Below are 26,997 nucleotides of genomic sequence, written 5' to 3'. Positions count from 1 at the left end.
CCTGTACCTCCCCGGGGTGGTCAGGTTGTTAGCCTGGGCCTTGCGAGGGGGCTTCCTGGCCCCCAACTTGGGCTCAGTCGTAACCTGGGAACGGAGAGGGAAGATTTTTAGACGGACTGAGGATGTGCCGGGTTATCTGCCCTTGATTTCGGTGAGCGTGCAAGAGAGAGCGTTTAGGAAAGTCCTGGGCAAGCGAGACTATCCACCCTGTACTCGGAGTGCCAGAGAAGACGGGGTTCCCTCCTGTGGGAAAGGCTGGCATTCTCACACACACACTCAAGGGTGGGTCTCACGGTCCAAGTACCCTTGCTTTCCTTTCAAATGGTCCAAGTGCCATTTCGGTGGAACGGCCAACTCTGCAGAGGGACCAGGCGTCTTAGCAAGTGGTGCTGACTGTCTGGGTCAGGGGGTGGGAGGGATAAGAGGTCAAGTGGTCTGTGGAGTTTGGGTTCCCTCTGACCTATCCCCAACTACACAAGTGAGCCCCTGACCGGGGTGGTGGGTGGGTGGGGGCTCTTTCGGAGTATCCTCGAGGGAAGTCCCAATGGAGTTAGAAATGCTGGGGCAGGTTCGGGAGTGTCACTGACAGAGCTTCTCTCTCGTTTTTTTTTCCCCAGAGGTTTCCACCAGGTCCCCTCACCTCAGCCTGGCCCAGTATGTAGGAGGAAATCTCTGCAGAGGCCAGAGGGTAAGAAAATGCTTAGTTGGTGGTGCTGAGGACGGCCCAGCAGGGATGTCCGAGGAGGAGGCCCCAATCCCCTCTTGTAGGGCCAAGCTTTGGGCAGTTGGAGTCCTTCCTGCTCTCTATCTCTGAGCTCCTGCCTTTGTGGTCATCCTTCAAATACTGAGGGTGAGGACCACAGCCGGAGTCAGTGAGGAGAGGCCTTGGAGGGGGTGAAGAGGAGTGTGTGTGTGTGTCCAGGGTGCTCGGAGGAGCTTGGGTATCCCAAACACACACACACACACACACACACACACACACACACACACACAGGCTTAGGCAGCACAGGACACGCCCCCTGCAACCCCGGTACACCCCCACCTCTGGCTCAGAAAGCCACCTAACTGGCACCTCCAGTTCCCCCCTCTGCCCCACCCTGCCTGTGCCCTCTGATGCCCACACACATTCCACTGGCATTGCCTGCCTGCCTGCCTCCTGGGTGCTGCCCCTCCCTAGGGCCAGTGGGGTAGAGGGAGGCACCTGAGGATGAGAGGTGGCGAGGGTCTGGACTCCACCACTGACAACAGACAACCGAAGGAGCCAGCCAGGGAAGCCAGGCCCATTGCTGCCTCCTGGAGAGCAGGCTGGGGGTTCAGGCTAGAGCAAGGACGCTTGGGTTCTCCGCCCATTCTGGAGATGGGGTCATGGAAAAAGGTGGTCGTGTTTATACAGAGGGGAGGGGGGCAGCGGGCGGAGAGCAACTGACAAGAGCAGCTTTGTTCCAGGCTCTGGAGCAGCGGGCAGGGCAGTAGGGAGACGCCCCCCCTCCATCCGGCAGCCCCCTTCATCCATACCCTCCCCTCAACTCCACTTCATCTCTAAGAGGAGTAGCTTTGTAATAATCGTCCGTCCCGCCCCCCCCCCCCGATCCCCCAGCCCCGGTAGTCCATTGCCCGCCTTCTAGGCCGCAGCATCTGAGGTGGCATCTTGGGAAGGGTTCGCTGGCTTCTGCAGGTCCCACAAGGAACCATGGGGCAGTATAGGCCTTCATTTATGGTTCCCTTTGACCCCCTGCGAGCTTTAGTTCCTTGCTCCCTCCTTCTACCTGGGACCTTGCACCCCCCCACCCCCACCCTTCCCAGAGGAGAGACCAGACTTAGGAGAGGAATCTTCGCTCTCAAGCCCCCTGTCCTAGGCAGTTGAGGAGGAAGGGCCTGGGAGAGTCAGCTTGTCCTTTGCTTACTTCCAGTATGCTTGGTGGGGGCTGGGCATCCATCCTGGCATCTCCTGTTGAAGTCTTGCCCTATCCTAGATAGAGGTTTGCTTCCTATCTGTAGGTAAGATGCTGAGACAAGGACAACTGGAATAGAGAGCCAGTGCCTGGCCTGAGCAGAGTCTGGGAACATTTGGGTGTGGGTGTGGGTGCGGGTGCGGGTATGGGTATGGGTGCTCTACTAGCTCTTGGCACTGGAGGGGTTAATCCACCTGGAATGTTGCCCAGCCTGTTGAGCTATGGCCCAGGGGCCTTAGGGGCCCTGGACTCCTGGCTCCCTTTGGGTTTAACTTGGGATGAGGACCTCATGGGCCAGGGAAGGAACTGGAGAAGGATCCTGGGGACACTGACTGGAGGGTCCTGGGCCTGTCGGGGTGGTGCCTAGTGAGGCCTGGAGGCTCCTTACAGGTTTATTCCTAGGAGTTTGGAGGCTGAGAGAGACGAGAGAAAGAAAGGCCAGGGGAGCGGGGGCGGGAAGCAGAGGTACAAAGAAACAGTAAAAGATGCTGATCTTACTGGGGCAATGGAGACAGGTGCATGCCTTTAATCCCAGCACTCGGGAGGCAGAGGCAGGTGGATCGCTCTGAGTTCAAGGCCAGCCTGGTCTACAAAGTGAGTCCAGGATAGTCAAGGCTACACAGAGAAACTCTGTCTCAAAAAACAAAAACACAACAACAACAACAAAAGATGCTGATCTTAGCGACAGTTTCTAGTAGAAAGGCCCGTGGCCTACCTGTGGGATGCTCATCTGTGTGCTCTGTGCTTTCTTGTGGTCCGCCCGCCGCCTACGGACCTATGGAACAGGGCGACTCTCCCAGCTCATTCACCTGTCTGGTGGTAGGTGGTTCTTTTTCTTCGCCAGGGCGGCGGCGTATGGTTTCCCTTCCCCCCTCTCTCTCTCTCAGGGTTCCTCTCTCCTTTCCTGGGGTCAGGTTAAAATTTCCAGGGGTCCGGGGAAGCTACATTTGAGAGAGGAAAGACTGTAGGGAGAGTGTCCTAGGAGTTTAGGGGTGGGGGGGGGGGAAGGAGCAATGTGAACTGAGGACCAGGAGGGGGTGCTCTGGTATCTGGAGCATATCCTAGAGAGCACAAGGGAGGGTAGGCTGACGGTGGGATGGTTGGTGACAGGGAAAGAGGAGGGGACACAGGACTGCTGAGGAAGACAAAGGAAGTGACAATTGCAAGAAGCATGCAGGACATGCAAGGGCCAGCGACGACACACTGACATAGCATTTACCTCGTGCCCTGCTTTATCCTAAGGACTCTGCCTATGACCAGCTATTGAATCCTCTCAACAACCCAAGTCCACAGGCTGAGGCAAGTAGGGGTATATCAATTCAGGGAGCCTGCATGTGACCCCCATGCTGCGCTCTCCAAGGCCGCACAGGACCCCCCCCCCCCAAGTCACAGCCGAAATAGTCACATGTTGCCATCAAGGGGGTGCAGTTTGAATTATTAATTAATTAATTAATTTAACTTATTACTTGTTTGTTTTGGGGCAAGGTTTTCCTGTATAGCCCCTGCTGACCTTGGAGTCCCGAGAGATCTGCCTGCCTCTGCCTCATGGGTCCTGGGATGGAAGATTTTATCGCTAAAGGTGTACATTAGCATGTTCAGCTTGACTTTTTCTTTCCCTGGTTTTAGGTATCAAACCCAGGACTTGCTACATGCTTTACGCGAAGCAAATCTTACCTGGCCCCACCCTTTAAAGCTATGTGATTTGAAGCCAGTCGCTCAATCTTTTTTTCTTTTTGGAGACAGGGTTTCTCTGTGTAACCTTGACTGTCCTGGACCCACTTTGTAGACTAGGCTGGCCTCGAACTCACAGAGAGCCACCTGCCTCTGCCTCCTGAGTGCTGGGATTAAAGGTGTGCGCCACCACCCAGCCAACCTCTGATTCTTTTTGTTTCTTTATGTTCGTTGTGGTTTTTTAAGACAGGGTTTCTTTCTGTAGTCCTGGTTGTTCAGGAACTAGCTCTGTAGACCAGCCTGGCCTGGAACTCACAGAGAGATCCACCTGCCTCTGCCTCCCGAGTGCTGTTTTTTGTTTTTTCCGAGATAGGGTTTCTCTGTGTAGCCTTGGCTGTCCTAGACTCACTTTATAGACCAGGCTGGCCTCGAATTCACAAAAATCTGCCTGCCTCTGCCTCCCAAGTGCTGGGATTAAAAGTGTGCGCCACCATGCCCAGCTCAATTTTAAATACCCTCATTTGCAAAATGGAAGTTATAATTTCTGCTTCACTGGACTAATGTTAAAACAAATGTCTAGCCAGGCAGTGGTGGTGCACGCCTTTAATCCCAGCACTCGGGAGGCAGAGGCAGGCGTGAGTTCGGGGCCAGCCTGGTCTACAAAGTGCATCTAGGACAGCCAGGGCTACACAGAGAAACCCTGTCTAGAAAAACCAAGAAGCAAAAACAAACAAAAACTAACCAAACAACACAAAAACCAGATGTCTAGTCCAGTTATGATGTTTCTGCTCAGCTGTCTCTCTGTCAAACCGTTAAGTTAACTCACAGCATCTCAGAGCCTCAGTTTACCCTTTCCTGAAGCTAAATTGAAGAATTGCTTAGAATCTGTACCACTTTTTTTTTTTTTTTTTTTTTTTTTTTTTAGTTTTTTTGTTTTTGTTTTTGTTTTTTGAGACAGGGTTTCTCTGTGTAGCCTTGGCCATCCTGGACTCACTTTGTAGACCAGGCTGGCCTCGAACTCACAGCGATCCGCCTGCCAACGCCTCCTGAGTGCTGGGATTACAGGCGTGCACCACCATGCCCGGCTGAATCTGTACAACTTTCTGCCCTGCCCACTCTAGGAAATGGCAAATGCCCAAGCCAGGATAATAGGACCAGCCGAAGGAAGGTCATGACCTTGGGTCCCAGAGTAACTGCTGTTTCACCTTTCCTTTTTCTTTATTTCTTCCTAGGACCATTGGAGGCCAGGCAGGGTGGGCACGGAGCCTCCCAGGCCAGGGCGGTGGGTATGGGCGGGGGCTGCAGCTGAAGACCACCCCCGCCCACCGCAAATTCCGAGCGATTCCCACACGGCAGCTGCCATGGCCACCAATAAGGAGCGACTCTTCGCGGCTGGTGCCCTAGGGCCTGGATCTGGTTACCCAGGAGCAGGCTTCCCGTTTGCCTTTCCTGGTGGTGCGCTCAGAGGGTCTCCGCCATTTGAAATGCTGAGCCCTAGCTTCCGGGGCCTGGGCCAACCTGACCTCCCCAAGGAGATGGCCTCTCTGTGTGAGTCTGGGGTGGAGGTGTGTGTTGGGGAATGAGGGCCGGTGGGTAGGGGACGACACAGGAAACGGGTCACGCTTGTTGGAAAGGTGGGCAGGAGATGGGGTATGGGAGAAAGGGATGTGTGGGGAGGTGGAGATGGATGTCTTTGGCGGGTGGTACCTGTAAATGGTACCTGTGAATGCGAGTTCTGCTCAAATAGGATCTCAAAGTGGCGGCCCTAAAACTGCCTCCTGGGCCACACTCAACCAGCAGAAGGGAACACTGCTCTCGCTCATGTCAAGTCTGGTGTTTTTCAAGGCTGCACGCAGTCGGTCGGGAAGGTGGGGTTAGGGGGAGGACGGATGGGGGCTAGAGAATCTGAGTAGTAAAACAGTCAGCCAGCTGGCTCTGGGATGGACAGGAGAGATGGCAGTTCTAAGGCTGCAAGTAGGAAGAAAACTTATGCCAGGTGCCTAGAGATGTGCAGGGCTGGGGACGTGCTTAAAGATTCTGAGGAGGACAGAAACAGCTGGTGGCTAAGAGATGGCTCTTGGTTAACAAAAAGGTCTAGACTGGTGCAGGCAGCCGCGTACTCTGCCTCCCGAGCTGGGGGTTCTGGACCCCTCCCCGCCCTCCAGGTCTGGAACAGGGCCCGCGCTCTGTGCAGATCCCTACTTGTCCCTCAGGCCTGCAGTCCTTTAGGCAAAGCCTTTGAATGCTGACAGCACCCCCCCCCCAAGCCTCCTTTCTCCCTGTGGAACCCCTCTTTGATCACTTTGGTGATTGTTTCACAGGCAGGGAGTGGGGTGCAGGTGTGGGGGCACCTTGGCTCAGGGGGTCTGTGTGTATAAGGTCACAGCAAGCAGGTTAAATAAAAGCTTTACCTGGAGGGACGAAACAGAGACAGAAAAAAAGACAAAAAAGGTAAAGATACAATATTTTGCTTGTTTTTGTTTTCCCGAGGACAGAGTTTTTCTGTGTAGCCTTGGCTGTCCTCGAACTGGCAGCGAACTCGCCTGCCTCTGCCTCCCTGAGTGCTGGTATTACAGGTGCGTCCTACCATGCCCGGCGCCTAAGATACATTCTTTTTATTTATTTATTTATTTATTTTATTTATTTATTTTTTTGAGACAGGGTTTCTCTGTGTAGCCTTGGTTGTCCCTGGACTCGCTTTGTAGACCAGGCTGGCCTCAAATTCACAGCGATCCGCCTGCCTCTGCCTCCCTGAGTGCTGGGAAGGCGCCGCCTACCATGCCCAGCACCTAAGATACATCCTTTAGCATGGTGGTACGCACCTTTAATTCCAGCACTCAGGAGGCAGAGGCAGGGATCTCTGAGTTCAAGACCATCCTGATCTGCACAGAGAAACCCTGTCTCAAACAACAACAGCTAGATAAAGCTGTGGTGCTCAGCGAAAGCGAAAGAAGGCCTTTGCAGGCCAAGGGGTGACCCCTGGAGGCCATCGTGTATATAGGGGTGACTAGGCTGGGCTGGCAGCTCCGTTGGAAAGAGTGTGCTTATGTGGAGGTGGTGTCTGTCTCCCAGACCACGTGCAGTTTGTATGTGTGCAGCAGCGTCTGTGAGACTACTCAAACGCAGAACTTCAGTGTGGGGAACCGGAAGGTGTTTAGTAGGTCTGTTTACCTTCGCCCGGGGTTGGCCTTGGCGTGGCTATAGTTGGGCAGAGGTGACCATCTGGCATGCTAGACTCCTTCTTCCTCTGTGTCATTCCACGAAGTTGCCCTGTGCCAGGCAGTGGGATTGAGCCTCGTCTCCAGCAAATGCATGTGTTGCAGAGAACCATACAACGTAATCTCCGGGGACTTGATTTCCCCAGGTTCGGTGGGAGGTGACTAAAAGGAGCTGCCAGTGAGAAAGAAAGAAGAGAAAGGCAGTGGCAGCAGTAGGAAGAGTGCTGAGAGACAAGGCCAGTACCCAGAGAGAGTCTCCTGGTATCCATGCCTGAATCCTGGATACACAGAGATGGAGGTCAGGGTTCAAAGTGAGGTCAAGGTAGGAGAAGTGTCAGGCTTAGCTCCATCCTCAAAGCCAGCGAGGGAGAGAAGGCAGCTGTGGGAGGGCGCGGTGAGGCGGTTCGGCTAGGCAGGCTAGGGTGGAGGGACAGGCCCAGGCAGGGAGGTGGCAGGTGGGGTAGGGAGTAGCAGAAGGCTTGGGTCCCAGACAGTGTGCTTGCGGTGGAGCGCCCAGCAACTACTAGTGGTACTGCAGAGGGAGGAAGAGGTCCTGGATTTAGGGAACCACACTTGGTGGGAGACCAGAGCCATTTTCTTTGTCCCCTTTTGGCTGTAGTGATCATAAATAGGAGGGGTGGGTCAGAGTCACAGATTGGACGCCACGCCTAGACTCGCCTTGAGTCTCTGTCTCACTCCTTACATCCTGTGATTCAGTGAGTTCTTTTTTATTCTCTTTCTCGTGTAGGATTAGAAAGGGGCCTGCCTGGAGCTTCTTCTCCTTGGAGGCTGGTGTTTGGATCTTTAAAAAGAGAGATATATATATTATGCATACAGTGTTCTGCCTGCATATACACCTGTAGACCAGTAGATCTCATTACAGATGGTTGTGAGCCACCATGTGGTTGCTGGGAATTGAATTCAGGACCTTTGGAAGAGCAGCCTGTGCTCTTAACCTCTGCACCATCTCTCCAGCCCTGGCTTTTTGGATCTTATTGGAGAGTCAGCCCCTGGCACCTTGGGAACATCCTTGTTGAGAAGCCTTGCTTCAGGCTCTCCTGGGGCCTCAGGGAATGAGGCAGGCATCTTAGAACCCTGTTGTTGAGGAGGAGAGAGGTTAGGCTAGTGTGTGCTGCTGAGCTAGGCAAGCATAGACCTGTGTGCATGGAAAAAAAAAAAAAAAGAGGGGAGTGTGCGAGTGCGCACCTGTGTGCACGCATACATGCATGCATGCATGCTCTCGAGTGAGAGGCCAGGAGTCTGTATGTCTCTCTCAGGAACACTGGTGTGTAATGTATTTGCTTTTCCAGGCTACTGGGACAGACAGAGTGTGCCATCAAGGGAGGGAAACTATGGTCTGAAGACCTGGCCCCATTTGTCCTCCAAGTACTGTGGTGTTGGTTATAACTGCCACGGCCGTGGGGCCAGGCGTCTGAGGGCCAGGGAAGCCCAGCTCCACCATGTAGGCTGGGACAAGGAGAAAGCAGTCTTTCTTAAGCTGGAGATGCCCAGAGCTACACCAGAGGGGCGGACATAGAGCTGCAGACCCAGGGAGGGACCCAGGCACTGGAAGAAAGAAGCAAGGGAGGCTATGGTAGTTGAGCGTGGCAAAGGCGGCAGCTCGCTCTCCTCCAGGAAAAAAAAAGAAAACCCAGTGGCTGCCTGCCTCTTTCCCCTCCCCTCCCAGTCTCTCCTCCTCCGGGCTCCAGCTCCAGCTCCAGGCTGACACAAACGGGGCTTTGATTGCAACAGGAAACCTCTCTGGCGGGGGGAGCCGAGCTTGCCGCCGCTGCTGGGGCCCAGGCGGCACCCCCCCTCTTCTGGCCCCCTACCCTGTCCCAGCCCCCATCCTGCCAAGAAGAGCTCCTTACATCCTTGCTTTGGGCCTCACCCTCTCCTTCACACCTCCCTCTGCTGCCCCCTCCTTCTCTTCGCGAGACCCCTCCCAGCCCTCCTCAGGTGGGACCGGTCCTTTAGGACTTAACCCTCTTGGGCGGGGCCTGCTCTAGTTGAGACACCCCGTTCAGTTTTTAAGGGTGGGGTTTTTGGAAGTAAAGGAGAGGTATTGAGGGAAAAGGATTCCAAGCCACTGACCCTCAAAACCTCATCTAGAGGTGTCAAGATGGGGAGCGAGAAGGCTTAGTTGTCCTGCTCCCCCCCAACACCCCAACCTAGCTCAGGCCAAACTCACTCTTTGCCAGAGACTGGTAGAACTCTGAGGGGTGACCAGCTGGACGCTTGGGTGTTATTGGCCGTCTTAGTGGGGGTGGGGAGGGGCACATTCTTTGCCCCTGGGACCTTAGCTTTGCTAGGATCTAGCTGGTAGGGGGGGTGCACCCTGGTGGTGGGGGTCATAGGGAAGAGGGTGAGTCAGGCACCAGCTCCCCCTTCATGCCCCCACTAAGGCTGGCGGGGAACATCTGGTTCCCATGAAATGCTAGGCTAATGGGTCTAATTGCTGCAATAAGGGCGCTTGGGATGCGGTGGGGGGTGCCTTGGGGAAAAGAGGGGGACGGGGTCCCCCCATTTTGCTTTCAGTACAAGGCCGTACTGTGTCTTGAGCAGGAGCTGGGGTTGGTGCAGGAGTTGGTTGGCCTGACACCCTCATGCATGGTCCTTAGGCCCCTATCCTTGCAGTGAGCTCAGATGGGGTGATGAGGACTGGGGTGCATCTGGTGAAGAGAAAGGGGGGGCTTTTGAGAACCCATAGCTTCCTGGAGCCCTCCCCCCACTCTTGTGCCCTCTTCCCAACCCCCTCCCTGTGGCCTGGCCACTTCTGGTTCTAATTACCAACCAGGCAGGCCCGACTTAATTGGGACCTTTCAGATTTTGGAGGGGGAAGGGGGGACTTACGAGCCTGGGGTTGACTAGTCCAGGCCCTGTTCTCCTTGTTATTTTGGGGGGCTACTCTTTTTTTTTTTTAACTTTCCCCCCCTACTGGCTCTATTCCAATTCAAGCATTCAGTCCTCCTTTTCTGCATTTTGTTTGTTTGCTGGGGAGCGTGGGGGGGGTGCAGTTTGGTCTCAGAAATGGAGTGCTAGGGTTTGGTCTTGAAGGGGAAAGTTCACTCAAGGTTGGAAAGATCTTGTCTTCCTCTTCGTTCCTGCTGCAAGCTCCCAGTTTGCCGGTCCACCCCAGCCCACCGTCGCCATCCGCATTTTTAGGCCCTCCTCCCCAGTCCTGCCCACCCCCCTCCCCATCCGGAGTCCCTGGCAGCCTCCCGCTCCCCTCCCCCGCTCCCGCCTTCTCTGCCTACTCTGGCACCCCTTCCTGATTTTTTTATTCTTCCAGCAGGCGCCCCACTCTCTCAGCACCCCAGTGCGACCCCGACTCGGTACAGCAGATTCTTAGAAAAGTGCACCCCGCCCTGGCTCAGCCACAGCCGCCGGGCGGGGGAAGGGGTCGGGCCGGCCGGGCGCTGCTCCCGCTCCCGGGCGCTCCCCGTGTGAGCGGCGCTGACAGAGCCGGCTGGGCCGGGCGGGCGGGCGGCGGGGCGCGGGGGAGGGGGCGGTTTCCGGGAGTCGCCGCCGCCGCTGGCGCTGTCCCTGGGCCAGGGTCCCCCGATTCGACGCGGCCGGGCAAGGGCAAACTTGTGACGTGGCCGGCCCCCACCCTCTCCTGCTGGCGAGGGCGCGCCCCCCCCTGGAGGGGGGCACTTGGGGTGGCACCGAGGGAGGGGCGGCATTTCCTATGGCGGGGGTATAAGTGACCCTGGGCAGTCAATGACCAGCGGGGCAGTTGCTGGAAGGGTGGGGGGTGACGAGGGGAGCGGCAGCTGTCCCTGGGAGGCACCAGTTTGGTACTGTAGGGACAGTTTAGGGGTAGTTTTGTGCTCTGGAGTCAGGTTCTGGGAGAGGGCACTTTGGGAGTGTCAATCACCGGGTAGAGCTTTGGGGACTTGGAAGGAGGCGGCCCAGCCCTCGGCTGAGGAAGGATAGCCGGAGCTAGGAGGGGTAGGCTGCGCAGCGCTGGAGGGGGTGGGCGGGGGTTGGGGGGGGGACACTCCGCTGCGGAGCTGGCGAGGGCCTGGGCGGGGTGGGGCGGGGCTGGGTCAGGAGGAGGTGAGCGCGCCCGGCCACCCGCCCCGAGGGGGGTTCCCGGAGAGTTCACCGCGGGAGCGCGCTCCGGCCCTAGGAACCGGGGGTGGGAAGGACGGGAAGGAAGGAGGCGGCCGCGCGCGCTGAGCCGCAGGAATGCAGCGTTCGGCTCCGGATCGCAAGCGCGAGGGCGCGCGCGCGCGCGCAAGCGAAGGGAGGAGGCGGAGCCGAGCCTGGGAATGGGGGGGGGGGGTGGGGTGTGTGGTGGAGGTAAGGCAGGTCCTCGGGCTCCCGGGAGCTGCGGCGCGCGAGGCACCTCAGGGCTCCCCCTCTACGCAGTCATCCTTAACACCCTTGCTTGTGTTGACTTGTAAGCTGAAGAAAGGGTTGGAGGGGGGTGGGGTGGGGTGGGGAGAAGACGCTGTGGAAGGAAATGCGTACGTTTGGTTCCTCCACTCCTTCCCCCGCCCCCCAAATCCCGACCTGGGCACGCGCCTAAGTGCAAACGCGTGCAAAACCTCCAGGCTGTGGACAGAGCCTTGGTAGCAAGCATTTTCCTTAGCCAGGTGTGTTTGCGCACATTCTTGCACTTATGAGTTTATGTGTGTGCAGATACGCGTGTGCGCTGTTTGCACATTTGCAAATTTGTGGCGCCGGCCAAGATAAATGCACGCACAGATGTGTGTGTCTAGGCAAGCGCGCGCGCCGCGCAGCGTGGAGACGTGTGTGTGTGTGTGTGTGTGTGTGTGTGTGTGTGTGTGTGTGCTCATCTGGGTGCCCGGCCCCCTTCGCTCTCTAGGCCCCACCCCCATCCCTCCAGGCTCTGCTTTTACAAAAGGTCCCCACAGTGCTAGCTGCCCAGGCACCCTAAGTGAGCCAGCCAGACGGAGGCAGAAGCAGCAGCTTCTCCTTCGCGCCCCGCCCAGTCCCTTTCCCTTGCAGGGGATCCCCCCTTCCCCGCCCACCCCTTACCCCCCTTGCATCTCAGCGCCCTATGTTAGCCCTCCCCCTCCCTCCCCTCCTCCAGGAGCGGGGCGCTGCGGGGGGAGGAGGGGGGAAAATGGGCTGCGGGTCCTTGGTGTTCTAGCACCCAGTTTCTCTCCAAGCCGGGTCGCGATGTACGACTGTATGGAATCGTTTGCCCCGGGTCCGCGACGGCTGTATGGGGCGGCCGGGCCCGGGGCCGGCTTGCTACGCAGAGCCGCTGGCAGCTCCTGTTTCGCCGGACTTGAGTCTTTTGCCTGGGCGCAACCTGCCAGTCTACAATGTAGGTATTCGATCTCAGGGATCGGGTATTGGGCGTGCGAGAGGTTGGTGCGTAGTCTTTCCGTGTTTTAAAGTTTGGAACCGGGGTGCGAAAGGGTGTTTGGTCCTTTCTGTGTGAGGTACTGGCCCTTTAAACTAGTGAGGGCCTCAGAGTCCATCTCTTTCGCGTGTGCGTGCGGGCGCGCTGTAGTGTTTGGAGTGTATGTGGTTTTTATGGTGGGTGTTTAGCAAGGACTTTGGTTGATGCCACTCCAGAGTCCTGGGAGAGAGGGACCGATGAACGCTGCTAGTGTGTCGGAAGGTCCTTAGTCTCGGAGGGATATGGCACCCAGCACTCTTGAGTGGCGTTTGCAAAGTCCAAGCGGGAAGTTGGGAGCATTGAGAAAATAAAAAAAAAAATTGCAGAGCGTGTGAACCCCTTGCTTGTGCAGACCTTTGCCTAGGAGATGCGGGTGTGGAGGGGGGGGTCTCTCCACCTACTGTCACCCTCCGCCTCGGTTGGCAGATGTACGTGGCTCAGTGTGGAGATGTTTGTGGCATGAGGCCGGGAGGGCGTGTGCCTTGCGTGGCTGCGGGGGCGGTTTTTTTTTTTTTTTTTTTTTTTGAGAGTGCTGTGTTCTAGAGCGCATCCTGTGTGGGGTGCTAGGGATGTGCGCCGAAGAGTGAGAAGGCTGGGTTCTGTGTTCGTCCTCATTAAAAACAAACAAAAAGCTGGAAGTGTGTGTATGTCTTCGCTTGTCTTGACAGATGACTCCCCCACCCCACCCCCGCCCATGGCTCCAGCAGGAAGCGAAAAGTGTAAAGCCAAGTGTATGAAGCGGGGTGGTGGTGGTCTGGAAGTGACAGCCTCTAGGGGACAACAATCGTTAAGGCCCCCCAAATATCCATCTCCCACCCCCATGGGAGATGCCAGGCATGGGGCCCTGGAACCCCTTTCCAGAGCGGTAATAAGAAGCTGAGGAACTGAGCGGTAGTAAAATAAAGTCCAGATGAGAAGGGGCTTTTGAAGCCTGGGCCACAGTGCCTGGCGGGGGTGGGCAGGGAAGGGGCTGGGAGGGGAGCCTGGAACACCCCGCAGATTTGCTAGGGCTTGTGGCTGGCACTGCTCCGGCAGCCCCCGTAGGCTCAGGGGCAAGCAGGGAAGGGGCGGGCGGCGGGCGGGGTGGCTGGCGCTGGGGGAGTGCGCACGCCGGGTCACTGAGCCCCCGCCAACGCGCCTCGCTCCTTGGCACTCAGCTTCGCTGTTTACAAGTTCAGGTTTTTTTTTTTGTCCAGGGCAGAGCCGCTCAGATTTAACAACTGGAAGAGGGAGGTCGCCAGCAAACAGGAGACAGTGCTGTGGGGTTGGGTGGGATGAGGGCTGAAGTGCCATTTAAAGGACGGAAAAACGTGGAGCTAATACGTTGGCACCAGATTCCTATGAATTCTTAACGTTGTTGTGCCCAGTATAGTGGGAACTTATTCGGCACACTGGTTGGCCTTTGAGGTAGAAATGTCTTGGTGGTGGGGACTTTGGCCACAGCGGTTCTGGGAAGGGACCATTTTCTTATTTAGACTTCTGGAGACCTTTTGGGGTTGGTAGCCCAATGTTTTTTGCATTTCAGTTTGAGCCAGTAGGTCTGGCCGGTAATGGGCACACAGAACCAACAGCAGGCCTCACCCCACGCTCTCAGAGGGAGACTGGTTTAAGGGAGTGCTGGGCAACGGTGTGCTGGTGGTACCTGGTTGGAGACTTTGGTGTTTTGCTGGCCCGACTGTGGTATTTAGTGGTAGAGCTGACCTGTAGCCCATTGTAGGGCATTGGGAGTCAGCCTGGTCATCCTATGCGGAGTAAGTGTAGTTTCAGGCCCGTGAGTTCCTTTGCTTAAATGCCCAGGCCTTAGGAGCCCACTGAAGGTCTGCCTGCTTTTGTGTCTGTGATGTGTGTCTTCCAGGAGAGATGTGTGCTGGGTTGGGAGACCAGGCAGCTCCAGCTCTGGGCCTCCGCAGCTGGGAGCGTTTACAGCCGGTTATAAAGAGTTTGTTTGAAGCTCCGCTCAGCCTGGCCAGGAATTTCCTCAATTTCAGCAATTTGGGCTTTAAAAGGAGAAAACCCCAGAGCCCACCCCTCCTCCTCAGCAGGGGCCCCTGCCTAGCCTAGGAGCAGCCTCCTTAGTGCAGAGAGGTCTCAGCTTAGAGTCAAAGAGGGGGGAATGCGCCCGGTGTGCCCAGGGAAGACCCAGTTAGCGTTTCAGCCCCCCTCCACCCACGGTGACCTCAGAGCCGTCGGATTGCACTTTAGGATACAGGGGGCGTGTGGGGATGTGCCAGAGGGGTGTGGAGAGTGGGTGACAGTGCCACTAAGATGGGAAAGGCTGCCCAAGGGCAGGATCTCAGGGCCTGCCGTCTTATAATTGGCTGGTGCTGCCCCATGCCAGCCTGACCGCACCCAGGCCTTTCGCAAGAGAGGAAATGAGGAAACGGGGCAGCTCTCTGTGGGTAGGGAGGGCGTCAGCACTGGGGTGAGCGCCACCCCACTAGCAGGCCTGTTGTCAAGGCACACACCCAGGGGACCCCGGGACATCCTGAAAGTGAGGACCCGAAAGGTCCTGCGCCTCCCAGCACCTACAGTCAGGCAGCCCTACCCCCCATTTTTGAATAAACTCCCAGCACCCCTGCCCCCGCTCCTTTGGGGGGGGGATCAACTCCAGCAGGATTCTTATGCTAATTGAGCATGAGGGGGTGGGGTGGGTGGAGCTGGTCTGGAACCCCAGGCTTTTGGGATACTTCTCTCTGCTCTCACTCAGGGCCTTGGGTTGTATGCACTTGTGACCAGGTGGGGCTACAGAGGGTTGGAGGAAGGATGCATACAGGAGGTGGTGGGTTCAAAGGACACTGAGGGTCTTCAGGATTTCCTCAGGTCACGTCCAAATGTGGGCAGCAAGCAGGTCCTGAGTCTCTGAGGACGAGCGCTATGATTGCCTGTGGCATGTACCCAGCAGTCTCCTGCATAAAGTGTGGGCTACCCCTACTCTGGGCTCTGGCGAGGACTCCTGAACCACAATGGCTGTTTTCTGAGGCAGCTGAGGAGTGAAGACTGGCTCGGAAAGGGTCTGGGATCGCTCCCTTCCCCCTCAGCTCTGTTTACCCAGTGTCACCTGACGCTCTGCTACACCCCAAACTGCTCCTAGGCCTAAGGATCTGAGCAAATAACGCCTGTCTCCCCCAGGCATCTCTCACTGAAGGTCACATAGCTCTGCTCAGAGCCCCTCAGAGCCTTGGCTTCCCCATCAGCTGGAAGTAGGAAACGGAGCCAGTCACCCAGCAGGGAGTAAAGTTTACCTTCTGACCTGGGGTCTTTTCTTCAGGAGTGAATTTAAAAGAATTAAGTCATTTAGCCAGGTGCCAGCTGTAGGTGGCCTGTAACTGCCCCATTTGCCTCCACACCTGCTGCCCCTTTCTCCCCCCCCCCCCCGCCCCGTTGCTCCCGCCGGCTGAGGATGGTGGGTAACCAGAGTGTACCCTAAGCCTTCCACTCTACACTTTTCTTTTTTTAATGAGTACGAGTGCTTTGCCTGTTAAGTATTTTTGTGTGCCATGTGTGTGCCTGTTGCCCACGGAGGAGGGAATTGGACACCACCCCGCAACTGGAGTGGTCATAAGTGGTTGGAAACCACCATGCAGGTGCTGGGAATTGAACCCTGGTCCTCTAGAAGGGCAGCCAGTGCTCTTACCCACTGAGCCATTCCTCCAGCCTCCCTCCACTCTTCAACTTTATGACTAGGAAGCAGAAGCAGAGAGAGACAGAGAAGTTAATATCCAGGTTGGCTCTGGTCCGGAATTTGGAGAATCGAGCGTTAGTGTAGGAAAGTTGTCAGGCGGGGTGAGCAGGGTGGTGGTGGTGGGGGCCCTGAGATCTCAACCAGCTACAAGGAATGGCAGTGGCTGTCCCCGCTTCCTGGTGAGTACCTGCTAAGGGCTTGTGCACAGTGGTGACAGCAGCTGTCACCGGCATGGCCATGAGGTGAGGATTCTGCTGACTTCTCTCCCCACCCCCACCCCGCAGCCGTGGAGACACAGAGCACCAGTTCAGAGGAGATGGTGCCCAGCTCCCCCTCACCACCGCCACCGCCTCGGGTCTATAAGCCATGTTTTGTATGCAATGACAAGTCTTCCGGCTACCACTACGGGGTCAGCTCATGTGAGGGCTGCAAGGTGTGTATATGGTGGGGAGAGCTTTTATATATGAGAATAAGATAATGAGAGATGCACGCCGGGCGTGGTGGCGCACGCCTTTAATCCCAGCACTCGGGAGGCAGAGGCAGGCGGATCTCTGTGAGTTTGAGGCCAGCTTGGTCTACAAAGCAAGTCCAGGACAGCCAAGGTTAACAGAGAACCCTGTCTTGAAAAAAAAAAAAAAAAAAAAAAGACAATGAGAGATACAAGTCACCGCATATTGTGTTATATGAGGTTTATTAAATGAACATGGGGGGGAGAAGGAAAGGGGGAAGAGGTACCCCAGAGAGAGACAGAGACAGGAAGAGTAAGAAGAGAGAGAATACAGTAAGAGGGGTAGGAGTGAGACCTCCTGGTGGGTCTGTTCTTTTATATGCCCAGGCAGGGCCACGCCCCGCGGCAGGGCCACGCCCCCTGTGGTGGGAAAGCAACGACATCACAGGTAGGCCCACTGAAGCAGAGTCCTAACAGAGAGTGGGTGAGGACTCAAGAGTTACCTCGGGGAATTCGGAGATGGGATGCTTGCTTAGCATACATGAAACCTCCAAAACACATCAAAGCGACCCACTGATGTCAGCTGGGGGCAGGTGGGGGTGGGGGCGTGGCATAGTATGGCAGTGGTGGTAAGAGGTAGGGGCAGGGAGATCTCTTGAGTTGGAGGCCGCCATGTTCTTACAGAGCCTGTTCCAGGACAGCCAGGGTCACACAAAGAAACTCTATCTTGAAAAAATGAAAAATAATGCTGGCGTACTGACACACGCTTTTAATCCCAGCACTCTGGGCAGCTGAGGCAGGAGGATTTCTGTGAGTCCCGGACAGGCAGGGCTACATGGAGAAACCCTGTCTCGAAAAAGCAAAAGGAAGAAAAGGAAAGGGAAAAAAAAAAAAAACCAACACAAACAGATAGATAAAAAAATATTTTAGGCCGGGTGTGGTGGCGCATGCCTTTAATCCCAGCACTTGGGAGGCAGAGGCAGGTGGATCGCTGTGAGTTCGAGGCCAGCCTGGTCTACAAAGTGAGTCTAGGACAGCCAAAGCTATCACAGAGAAACCTTGTCTCGAAAAACCAAAAAAAAAAAAAAAAAAAAAAATATTTTAGGAGCTGGGCGTGGTGGCACACGCCTTTAATCCCAGCACTCGGGAGGTAGAGGCAGGTGGATCTCTATGGGTTTGAAGCCAGCCTAGTCTACAAAGAGAGTCCAGGACAGCCAGGGCTACACAAACAACCCCTGTCTCGGAAAAACAAAAACAAAAAACAACCAAACAAACTAAATATATAAATATATATATATATATATTTTTTTTTTTTTTTTTTTTTTTGAAAGATGAGGGGCCCACATGTTGTGTTCACATGCGTTTTACCTGTGTGGGATGAGGGACTGCTTGGGCACAGACAGTTAACTGAGTGACAGTCCTCCTGCTCCCAAATTCAGGGCTTCTTCAGACGCAGTATCCAGAAAAACATGGTGTATACCTGTCACCGTGACAAAAACTGCATCATCAACAAGGTGACCAGGAACCGATGCCAATACTGCCGGCTGCAAAAGTGTTTTGAAGTGGGCATGTCCAAGGAAGGTATGTTCTCGCCTGGCCTCTCCAACCCTGTGCGTGTCCTGTGGCTGTCTAGCCTTCCCTGGGACAGCTGTCCTCTCCCAGACCTTCTGCCATCTGCCCCTCTCTTGGCCTTTCTTCGGAAACCTGCCACTAGAGGTTTCTCTCTCTTCTGTTTGGTGGGGCAGGGGAGCTGGGCTGGTCCCTTCCCGCTGCTCCTGTTCTTTCACGGGACAGACCCTGTGACGGCTCTAGGATGGCCCCTCCTTCCCATCCCCCCCCAACACCATTGTGCTGCCAAGGCTATAAGTGGATATCCTGCCTGCATATCCTGCCCCCCCCCCCAGCCCCCAGCTCCTGCAGGGCAACCGGAAGGGCAGGATGGAGCCTCCGAATTTGCCTGGGGAGGGAGCATGGCTGAAGCCTCTGGGTGGGGCCTGGGCAAACCAGCCTGGAAATAGGGGCTTGTGTAGCAGAGAGGGGAACCAAGGCACTCAGTAGGGCTCCCCAGAATAAATGTGTATATCCTCAGTGAGAAGTGAGCACGTTAAGGTGAGAGGACAATCCAAAAAGGGGACTCTGAGGGCCCCAATCTTTCTCCCTTTGCCTCCGCCCCCCCCCCCCCCAAGCTGTAAGGAACGACCGGAACAAGAAGAAAAAAGAGGTGAAGGAAGAAGGCTCGCCAGACAGCTACGAGCTGAGCCCACAGTTAGAGGAGCTCATCACCAAGGTCAGCAAAGCCCACCAGGAGACATTCCCCTCGCTCTGCCAGCTGGGCAAGTACACCACGGTGAGGATGGGCAGGGCCTGGGTAGGGGTCCCCTGCGGCCGCCTGCAGTGGGTGGGAGGTGGGGTGGGGGGCGGTGCTCTGCTTTCTAATGTAACCTTCGTTTCCTGCAGAACTCCAGTGCAGACCACCGGGTACAGCTGGACCTGGGGCTGTGGGACAAGTTCAGCGAGCTGGCCACCAAGTGCATCATCAAGATCGTGGAGTTTGCTAAGCGGCTGCCTGGTTTTACAGGGCTCAGCATTGCCGATCAGATCACTCTGCTCAAGGCTGCCTGCCTGGACATCTTGGTGAGTCAGGCCTATGAGTTCTGGACCAATTTGACTCTTTCCTGCTGCCACCCTGCCCTCCAGCCTTCTCCTCTCCTTCTCCTTTGCCTTCTGGTATGCCCAGCCCCCTCTTTCCAATCTCAAGAGTTCTCACACCCTTGGAACCCTTCCTCCTGGGGGGGAGCACTAACCGGCGTCCCTGTCCCCACCCTCCAGATGCTGCGTATCTGTACCAGGTACACCCCAGAACAAGACACCATGACGTTCTCGGATGGGCTGACCCTGAACCGGACCCAGATGCACAACGCCGGCTTCGGGCCCCTCACAGACCTCGTCTTTGCCTTTGCTGGGCAGCTGCTGCCTCTGGAGATGGATGACACGGAGACAGGGCTGCTCAGTGCCATCTGCCTCATCTGTGGAGGTGCGAGGGCGCCCCCTGGTGTCCGCCTGGGCTTTCTTTTCCCACCACATGGGTCAGGTGTGAGGGGGAGCTCGAGGGCCTCTCCCCTTGGAACTGTTACCCCTGACCACATCCTACAGACATCCCAGATCATGTATAGCCTTGCTGGCTAAGAAAACTAAGGGGAAAAGAAGGAGGTGGTGGCATCCAGGGGACTTAGAAGCCCTGGCCTCGGCATTGAGATAGGAATCTAGTGGGAGTGGTATGCCAGAGCAAGGTTCTTGGTGAGGGGTAAAAAGTACAGGGAGGCAGAGGCAGGCGGATTGCTGTGAGTTCAAGGCTAGCCTGGTCTACAAAGCAAGTCCAGGACAGCCAGGGCTACACAGAGAAACCTTGTCTCTAAAAAAAAAAAAAGTACAGGCCTTCCATCAGGGAACACAGGCTGGAGGGTTCAATGACAGTGGTAAAGGAGCCGATGAGGCAGTTAGGAGTCCGTTAGGGGGTCAGCCACCAGTCACCATGTCCTGCCATTGTACCTGGACAGACCGCATGGACCTGGAGGAGCCTGAGAAGGTGGACAAGCTGCAGGAGCCTCTGCTGGAGGCCCTGAGGCTCTACGCCCGGCGCCGGAGACCCAGCCAGCCCTACATGTTCCCGAGGATGCTTATGAAAATCACCGACCTCCGGGGCATCAGCACTAAGGGTTGGTTATGAGCCGGTGCCCTCGCCCCTACCCAGGCCCGCAGGTCTCCTGAGTCACACAGGGGGCCAGGCTCAGGAAGGAAAGGAGAGAGACCGAGAACCCGGGGACCTCCATGGAGGCCCAGCCTGGTTGTATGTTGAGGTTTTGGGTTGGCTGCTGTTGCTGGGGCGTGTTTCTGGGGTAGAGCGCCAGGCTTTGTATGTACTAAGCAAACTGCTCCATGCTGAGCGACAATCCCGGCCCTCCTTGACTTTGGCTTTTCTTTTCTTTTTTCTTTTTCTTTTCTTTTATTACAGAGAAGCTCAAGCTAGTCCAGGCCATATCTCTCTCTCTCTCTCTCTTTTTAAATATTTTTTATTTAATTTTAATTTATGTGCATTGGTGTGAGGGTGTCAGATCTTGGAGTTACAGACAGTTGTGAGCTGCCATGTGGGTGCTAGGAATTGAACCCGGGTCCTTTGGAAGAGCAGGCAGTGCTCTTAACCGCTGAGCCATCTCTCCAGCCCCCATCTCTCTTTAAAAAAAAAAAAAAAAAAAAGATTTATTTATTTATTTATTTATTTATTATTATGTCTACAGAGCTCTGCCTGCATATACATCTGCAGGCCAGAAGAGGGCACCAGATTACACTATAGATGGTATGAGCCACTGTGTGGTTGCTGGGAATTGAACTCATGACCTCTGGAAGAACAGTCAGTGCTCTTACTCGCTAACCCAGCTCTCCAGCCCCTTGACTTTGGCTTTTCGAGACAGGGTTTCTCTGTGTTAGCCTTGGCTGTCCTAGACTCACTTTGTAGGCCAGGCTGGCCTCAAACGCACAGTGATCCACCTGTCTCCCGAGTGCTGGGATTAAAGGTGTGCAACACTATACCTGGTATTCCTCCTTGACTTTTTTTTTTTTCTAAAGATGTATTTATTTATTATTTTATGTGCATCAGTGTTTTGTCTATGTGAGGATTTCAGATCCCCTGGAACTGAAGTTATAGACAGTTGTGTGGGTGCTGGGATTGGAACCCGGGTCCTCTGCAAGAACAGCCAGTGCTCCTAACTGCTGAGCTATCTCTCTAGCCTCTGAGTTTTGTTTTTTTGTTTTTCTAGACAGGGTTTCTCTGTGTAGCTTTGGCTGTCCTAGATTCACTTGGTAGACCAGCCTGGTCTTGAACTCAACAGCGATCCTCCTGCCTCTGCCTCCCGAGTGCTGGGATTAAAGGTGTGCGCCACCACGCCCAGCGCAGATCTTTTTTAAAAAAGAACTTATTTAACTTTATTTTATGTGCATTAGAACTGGAATTACAGACAGAGCTGCCATGGGTTGTTGGGAATTGAACCCAGGTCCTTCAGAAGAGCAGACAGTGCTCTTTAACCATTGAGCCATCTCTCCAGCTCCCTCCTCGACTTTTTATGAATTATTTTTCTATTTGGAAACTGGGGGTGGAGGCGCAGCTAAATTCAGTCCCACCTCAGAGGCTTATTGTAAGGACTAGTGAATGCACTAACACCGCGTGCTTAGAGATGGGAGCTGAGAGCCTGGTGTGGAACCGTACCTGGTGGGTGCCTTGTGCTTGTCATGTCAGCATTAGGGAGGCTGAGGCAGGAGGATTACTTTGAGTTCATGAATTCAAGGCTAACCTGGACATCTCCATAATCACAGTTCTTGTAACTTGGTGGCCCACGCCTTTAATCCCAGTAGTCCGGAGGCAGAGGCAGACGGATCTCTAGGAGTTCAAGGCCAGCATGGGTGAATTCCAGCCAGAGCTAGACAGAGAAACCCTGTCACAAAAACCAAAAAGAAAGAAAAGTCACAATGCGGGCTGGAGGCACGAGTCAACTGTTTGGAGCAATGGCTTTTCTTCCAGAGGTCCTGAGTTCAGTTCCCGGCACCCATATAGCAACTCACAACCATCTATAACTCTAGTCTGATGGGATCCGTACCCTCTTCTGGTACATGCAGACAAGACAAGACATATATGCATATTTTTTTTTTCATTTCTTCTTCTTCTTTATATATATATATATGTTTTTGGTGTTTTTTTTTTTTTTTTCGAGACAGGGTTTCTCTGTAGCCTTGACTGTCCTAGACTCGCTTTGTAGACCAGGCTGGCCTCGAACTCACAGTGATCCACCTGCCTCTGCCTCCTGAGTGCTGGGATTAAAAGTGTGTACCAGCACGCCCAGCTACATATACATAATTAAAAAAAAAAAAAACTAAAAAAAAAAAAGATTTATTATTATGTATACAGTGCTCTGCCTGCATGTACTCCTGCAAGCCAGAAGAGGGCGCCATATCACATTACAGATGGTTATGAGCCACCATGTGGTTGCTGGGACTTGAACTCAGGACCTTTGCAAGAGCAGGCGGCACTCTTAACCACTGAGCCATCTCTCCAGCCCCCCAAAGAACTTTTAAGAAGGAAAAATACCCTCAAAGTTGGCCATGGTGGCACATGCTTGTAATCCTAGCACACAGGAGTCAGAGGCAGAAGGATTGATTGCTCCACGTTCAAGGCCAGCCAGAGCAGTATAGCAAGACTTCATCTAAAAAAGGAAGAGAAGGGAAAAGACCGGAAACTGCATGCTCTGGCCCCTACCTACGATGCCGAGGATGCCTGCAGGCTTGAGGTTAGCTGACGGAGTTCCAAGGTATCTTGGGCTCCTGTCTCTAAAAAAACAGGAGCAAAGAAGAGAAAGCCTGAAAGAGACAGCTAGGCAGCGAGGTAAAACTCTAGGCAGGGCGGGGGGCGGGGCTTCTAGGAACCCCAGGAAGGGAGAAGGTGACATAGGCACCCGAAAGCGGCAAGGTCTGACCAGGAAGTTCCTGTGAGTCGAGGTTTCGGGCGGTTCTGCCCTTCCAATCCTCCCTGCTTCTCTCCGCAGGCGCAGAGAGGGCCATAACCTTGAAGATGGAGATTCCAGGCCCCATGCCCCCCCTGATCCGAGAGATGCTGGAGAACCCCGAAATGTTTGAGGACGACTCCTCGAAGCCTGGCCCCCACCCCAAGGCTTCCAGTGAGGACGAGGCTCCCGGGAGCCAGGGAAAGGGGGGCCAAAGCCCCCAACCTGACCAGGGCCCCTGACCTACCCCACCGTGGGGCTGGGCTCCAGGCAGCAGACTGAAACATTTCCCAGACGCGCCCAGTGACTGGGGGAGGACCTGCCCTGCCCGCTCCCACCCTGTTAATGAGCTCGTTGTTTTGCCAAAGTTTTGGGGGTGCCTGTGGTCACCCCTGCCCTGTTCTGACTGGGGGACCTGTCGCACCTACCAGAAGAGCCTGAGAAGGCAGGCAGGAGCCTGGGTCTAGACTACAATCTTAGCACTGCCTTTCAGACTCGGGCCACAGGCTCCCCACGCAGGAGGAAGCCCTGCCTCTCTCCACAGCCCCTTCCTCTGCTAGGTGCTTGGGCCTCTGGGAGCAAACAGAAACACTAGAGACCAAAAGGGGAGGCCCTCAAGGAGGGCTGAGCCCACCCTTGTGCCCTACCCTGGGTGCCTAATGCTGTGTGATGTACCTACCATGTACACCTGCCCTCTGTGCCCGTCCTCCTCCTTCTCCTGCCAGGTGTAGGGGCAGGCTGGGCCCTGCATTTCTGGGGTGAGGCCTGAGGGTGAAGGGAGAAACGTGAGCCCATCCCGGACCTCTCTGCTGAGGTACAGCACTCATCCTGGGCCCTCCATTTTACAAGCCCCCCTCCCTTCGCCCTGACTTGTGCCTTGGCCTCTTGCCTCCATCTCAGCCGTCAGGCAGGGACCCTCCTACACTACAGAGGGACCAAGGATCCCTGTCCTAGTGCCTTCTACCCTTGACCTCTGCCCCCCTCCCCCAGAGCAGCTTGGCCCCAGGGAGGGGAGATGCTGCTTAGCTGACCCCACCCTGACCCAGAGGAAACCTCTATTTATTTATTAGCGTTTGTTTACACCCTGGAATGACCCCTTCCTCCAGGGGTCTTGGGAGGGGGAGCCCAGGGCCTCTGTGACCCCTCTTTTCCCCCCAAGCTCCCAGTTTGTATTTAGCTGCCAAATAAGATTTCTGCAGGCTCCCCCTTTTCTCTGGGGGGTCAGGGTGCTGTCCCCTCCCCTCTGTTTACATCTCCCCTCCCGCCCGCCCTGTGCTGTATCGCATATTGCTGAGTTTTCTATTTTTGCAAAATAAAGTGATGGAAACTCAGTGGGTTGTGGTTCCCTTCTAGGCCAAGTCACCAAGTCAGGGAAGTGACCTGCTGACCTGGAGAGGGAGCGGGCAGCAGGCCGCGGCATTTTCTTAGGAGAGCAAAGAAAATACAAAACATGTTCAGTGTGATTGGGCAAGGGAGGCTGAGAGCTGCCTGGACTCTGTGAATGGCCTCCTCCAGCCACCAGCTAGTTTTTTTGAGACAGGCTCTCTCTGTCCTGGCTGTCCTGGACTCACTTTGTAGACCAGACTGGCCTCGAATTCACAGACACCCACCTGCCTCTGCCTCCCAAGTGCTGGCCTTAAAGGCGTGTGCCACCACGCCTGGCCTACAGTCACTTTGTCTCCTGATGGCTACCAGCTCCTGCAGGCCTTAGCTTTGCCCCTTGAGACCACTGCCCGCTGTGGCTTCCCAGTCAACCCCCCACTGTGTGCTGGGACAGCTTTGCTTACCGTTCTCCTGGCTGTCTTCATTGGGGACCTGAGCATATGGGAAGGAGGGGGATGGGGGTTAGAAGCAGAAGAAGAAAGTGAAAGAAGATTTAGAGGAAACCACAGGGCCTGGGTAAAAGAGGGCATTGTCATGGTAACTACTGGCAGAGGGAGAAGGGCAGAAGCCTGGAGCCAGCTAAGGCCCACGCAGAAGAGTACCTCCAGCCTCTTCCAGCAGGTTCACTTTCAGAAGCATCTACTTGGGATAGGAATGCTTTCACTCTGTGACTACAGCAGGAAGCCTGCAGGACTTGTCCTTGCTCACCCTGAATGCTGCTTCCGGGAGGGACCTCTAACTGGATTTCTCTCAGAGGTCAGCTGTGGGCCCGCGACCCAACCCATTCTCCCACCGGGCTTTGTCCTGCCTTGGCCCCAGCTCCTCCTGCACCTGGCACCTGGACCCCCAGTGCCACCTCTAAACCTAGCCCCGTGACTCTCTCTCCAACTTGGCAACTGCCTAGACCCTATGTCTCTTCAAGCCTTCACTTTTTTTTTTTTTTAAAGATTTATTTATTTATTTATTGAGTAGACAGTATTTTGCTTGCATGTGCGCCTTCACACCAGGAGAGGGCGCCAGATCTCATTATAGATGGTCATAAGCCACCCTGTGGTTGCTGGGAATTGAACTCAGGACCTTTGGAAGAGCAGCCAGTGCTCTTAACCTCTGAGCCACCTCTCCAGGCCAAGCCTCCACTTCTTACTCCTCATTCCTACTGACAGGGCCTCTCTATCCCTTCTCAGTGATGGAGACTGGGCCTAGGGCGCCCAGCTGTGTCTCCACCCAACCCCATTCTCTTATTGGGCAAGTCGTCTCTTAAACAATTGACAGGAACCATCATCTCCTTCTGAATGCAGATTAAAAGGCAGCCATAGCAAGGTCTCCACCTTCCTAACGCTGCGACCCCTTAACACAGCTCCTCATGTTGTGGTGACCCCCCCCACCATATAATTATTCTCATTGCTACTTCATAACTAATTTTGCCAGTGTTATGGCTCATAACGTAGATATCTGATATTTCCGATGGTCTTGGGCGACCCCAATGGAAGGGTCATTCAACTCCTATGGGGTCCTGACCCACAGGTTGTGAGCGGCTGGATTAAAGAGTTCAGCTAAGGAGTTTTTACTACTTCCTGCTAAGGGCAAGAGAACCAGGATATTAACTTGGGCAGGTTTGCTCCAGAATCCAAGCAGTTTAGCTGTGGCACTGTTATGAGTTCGAGACTTCTGGGGAAAGACCTCAAATTCAACCCAGATTATAATTAGCTAGATTTATTGATACTGCTAACACTACAGTAATCTCTGAGCCAAATTAGATCCTGCTGCTCAAAGAGGGAGCGAGAAAGGGATTTTCTTTTTTAAGGGGGGGAAAAAAAACCCACAAGACCTTGAGTATCTGCACCAGCAAGCCAAGAGCTGTTTTGCTCTGCCAAGAGCAGCGAGTCAAAGTGACCTCTATGTGGTCCTTGAATGTCTGCATAAGGAGGTTACAGAAGCCAAAACAAAATAAAAGACAGTCATGTCATATCAAGTAGATGGTCTTGGCTGTATATTTCTGGGTAACAGGGTCACCAAGTCAGGGTTATTGAGAACTTATCTTCCAGGGATTGGGTACCAAGATGGTTATGTAGCACAAAATGTAGTGGTTTTTTTAAGATTTATTTATTGATTATTGTGTATACATTGCTCTGCCCACATATGCACCTGCACGCCAGAAGAGGCCACCATGTGGTTGCTGGGAATTGAACTCAGGACCTTGAGAAGAACAGTCAGTGTTGTTAACCTCTGAGCTATCTCTCCAGCCTCAGAATGTAGTTTTTTGCCAGGTGTGGTGGCACACACCTTTAATCCCAACACAGGCAGGGCAGAGGCAGGTGGATCTCTGTGAGTTCGAGGCCAGCCTGGCCTACAAAGCAAGTCCAAGACAGGCAAAGGCCAAGGCTACACAGAGAAACTCTGTCTCAAAAACAACAAAACAAAAAAGTAGTTTTTAAAGCCATCACAACACAGTGGTCCCTGGGTTTTCCAAAGGAACAGAAGCCTCACCTCCCTCCTCTTCAGTCCGGTGTTCCTTCACGGTTGGTCCTTCCTGTCTGGCCCCTGGCTCTATGAGGTAGTGGATTCATCAGTGATTTTGGAGGGAGGCTGACTTGGATTTCAATTATAGCCCCTTACCACCACCTGTGTGATGTTTTGCAAAGTTGGTCTCTCCTGACTCTCCCAGCATCTCTCAGTCTCTGCATCTGGTGAGATGGGGGCAGGGGCGGGGGG

General features: G+C 54.7%; 1 protein-coding gene across 3 annotated transcripts; it reads left to right on the top strand.

Moving 5' to 3' along the window:
* The first annotated feature begins 645 nt into the window (after positions 1–645).
* On the top strand, positions 646–23,610 carry Rarg (retinoic acid receptor gamma). Of its 3 annotated transcripts, none has more exons than XM_051160424.1 (9): positions 646–688; positions 4,856–5,171; positions 16,191–16,339; positions 17,794–17,935; positions 18,541–18,701; positions 18,812–18,988; positions 19,184–19,388; positions 19,912–20,070; positions 22,945–23,610. In XM_051160424.1, exons 2-9 carry the CDS (start codon positions 4,985–4,987, stop codon positions 23,142–23,144), a joined length of 1,380 nt encoding a protein of 459 aa, XP_051016381.1. In that variant the 5' UTR covers positions 646–688; positions 4,856–4,984; the 3' UTR covers positions 23,145–23,610. The 3 variants fall into 3 exon arrangements, with proteins under 3 accessions (XP_051016381.1, XP_051016380.1, XP_051016379.1); XM_051160423.1 differs by lacking the exon at positions 646–688 and adding an exon at positions 769–850; XM_051160422.1 differs by lacking the exons at positions 646–688; positions 4,856–5,171 and adding an exon at positions 11,286–12,146.
* Positions 23,611–26,997: the final 3,387 nt, after the last annotated feature.

This window comes from Acomys russatus, chromosome 17 (assembly GCF_903995435.1).
Source record: "Acomys russatus chromosome 17, mAcoRus1.1, whole genome shotgun sequence".
NCBI lineage: Eukaryota > Metazoa > Chordata > Mammalia > Rodentia > Muridae > Acomys > Acomys russatus.
The sequence above is the reverse complement of the archived record's forward strand: the minus strand, read 5'-3'. Positions and strand labels throughout refer to the sequence as shown.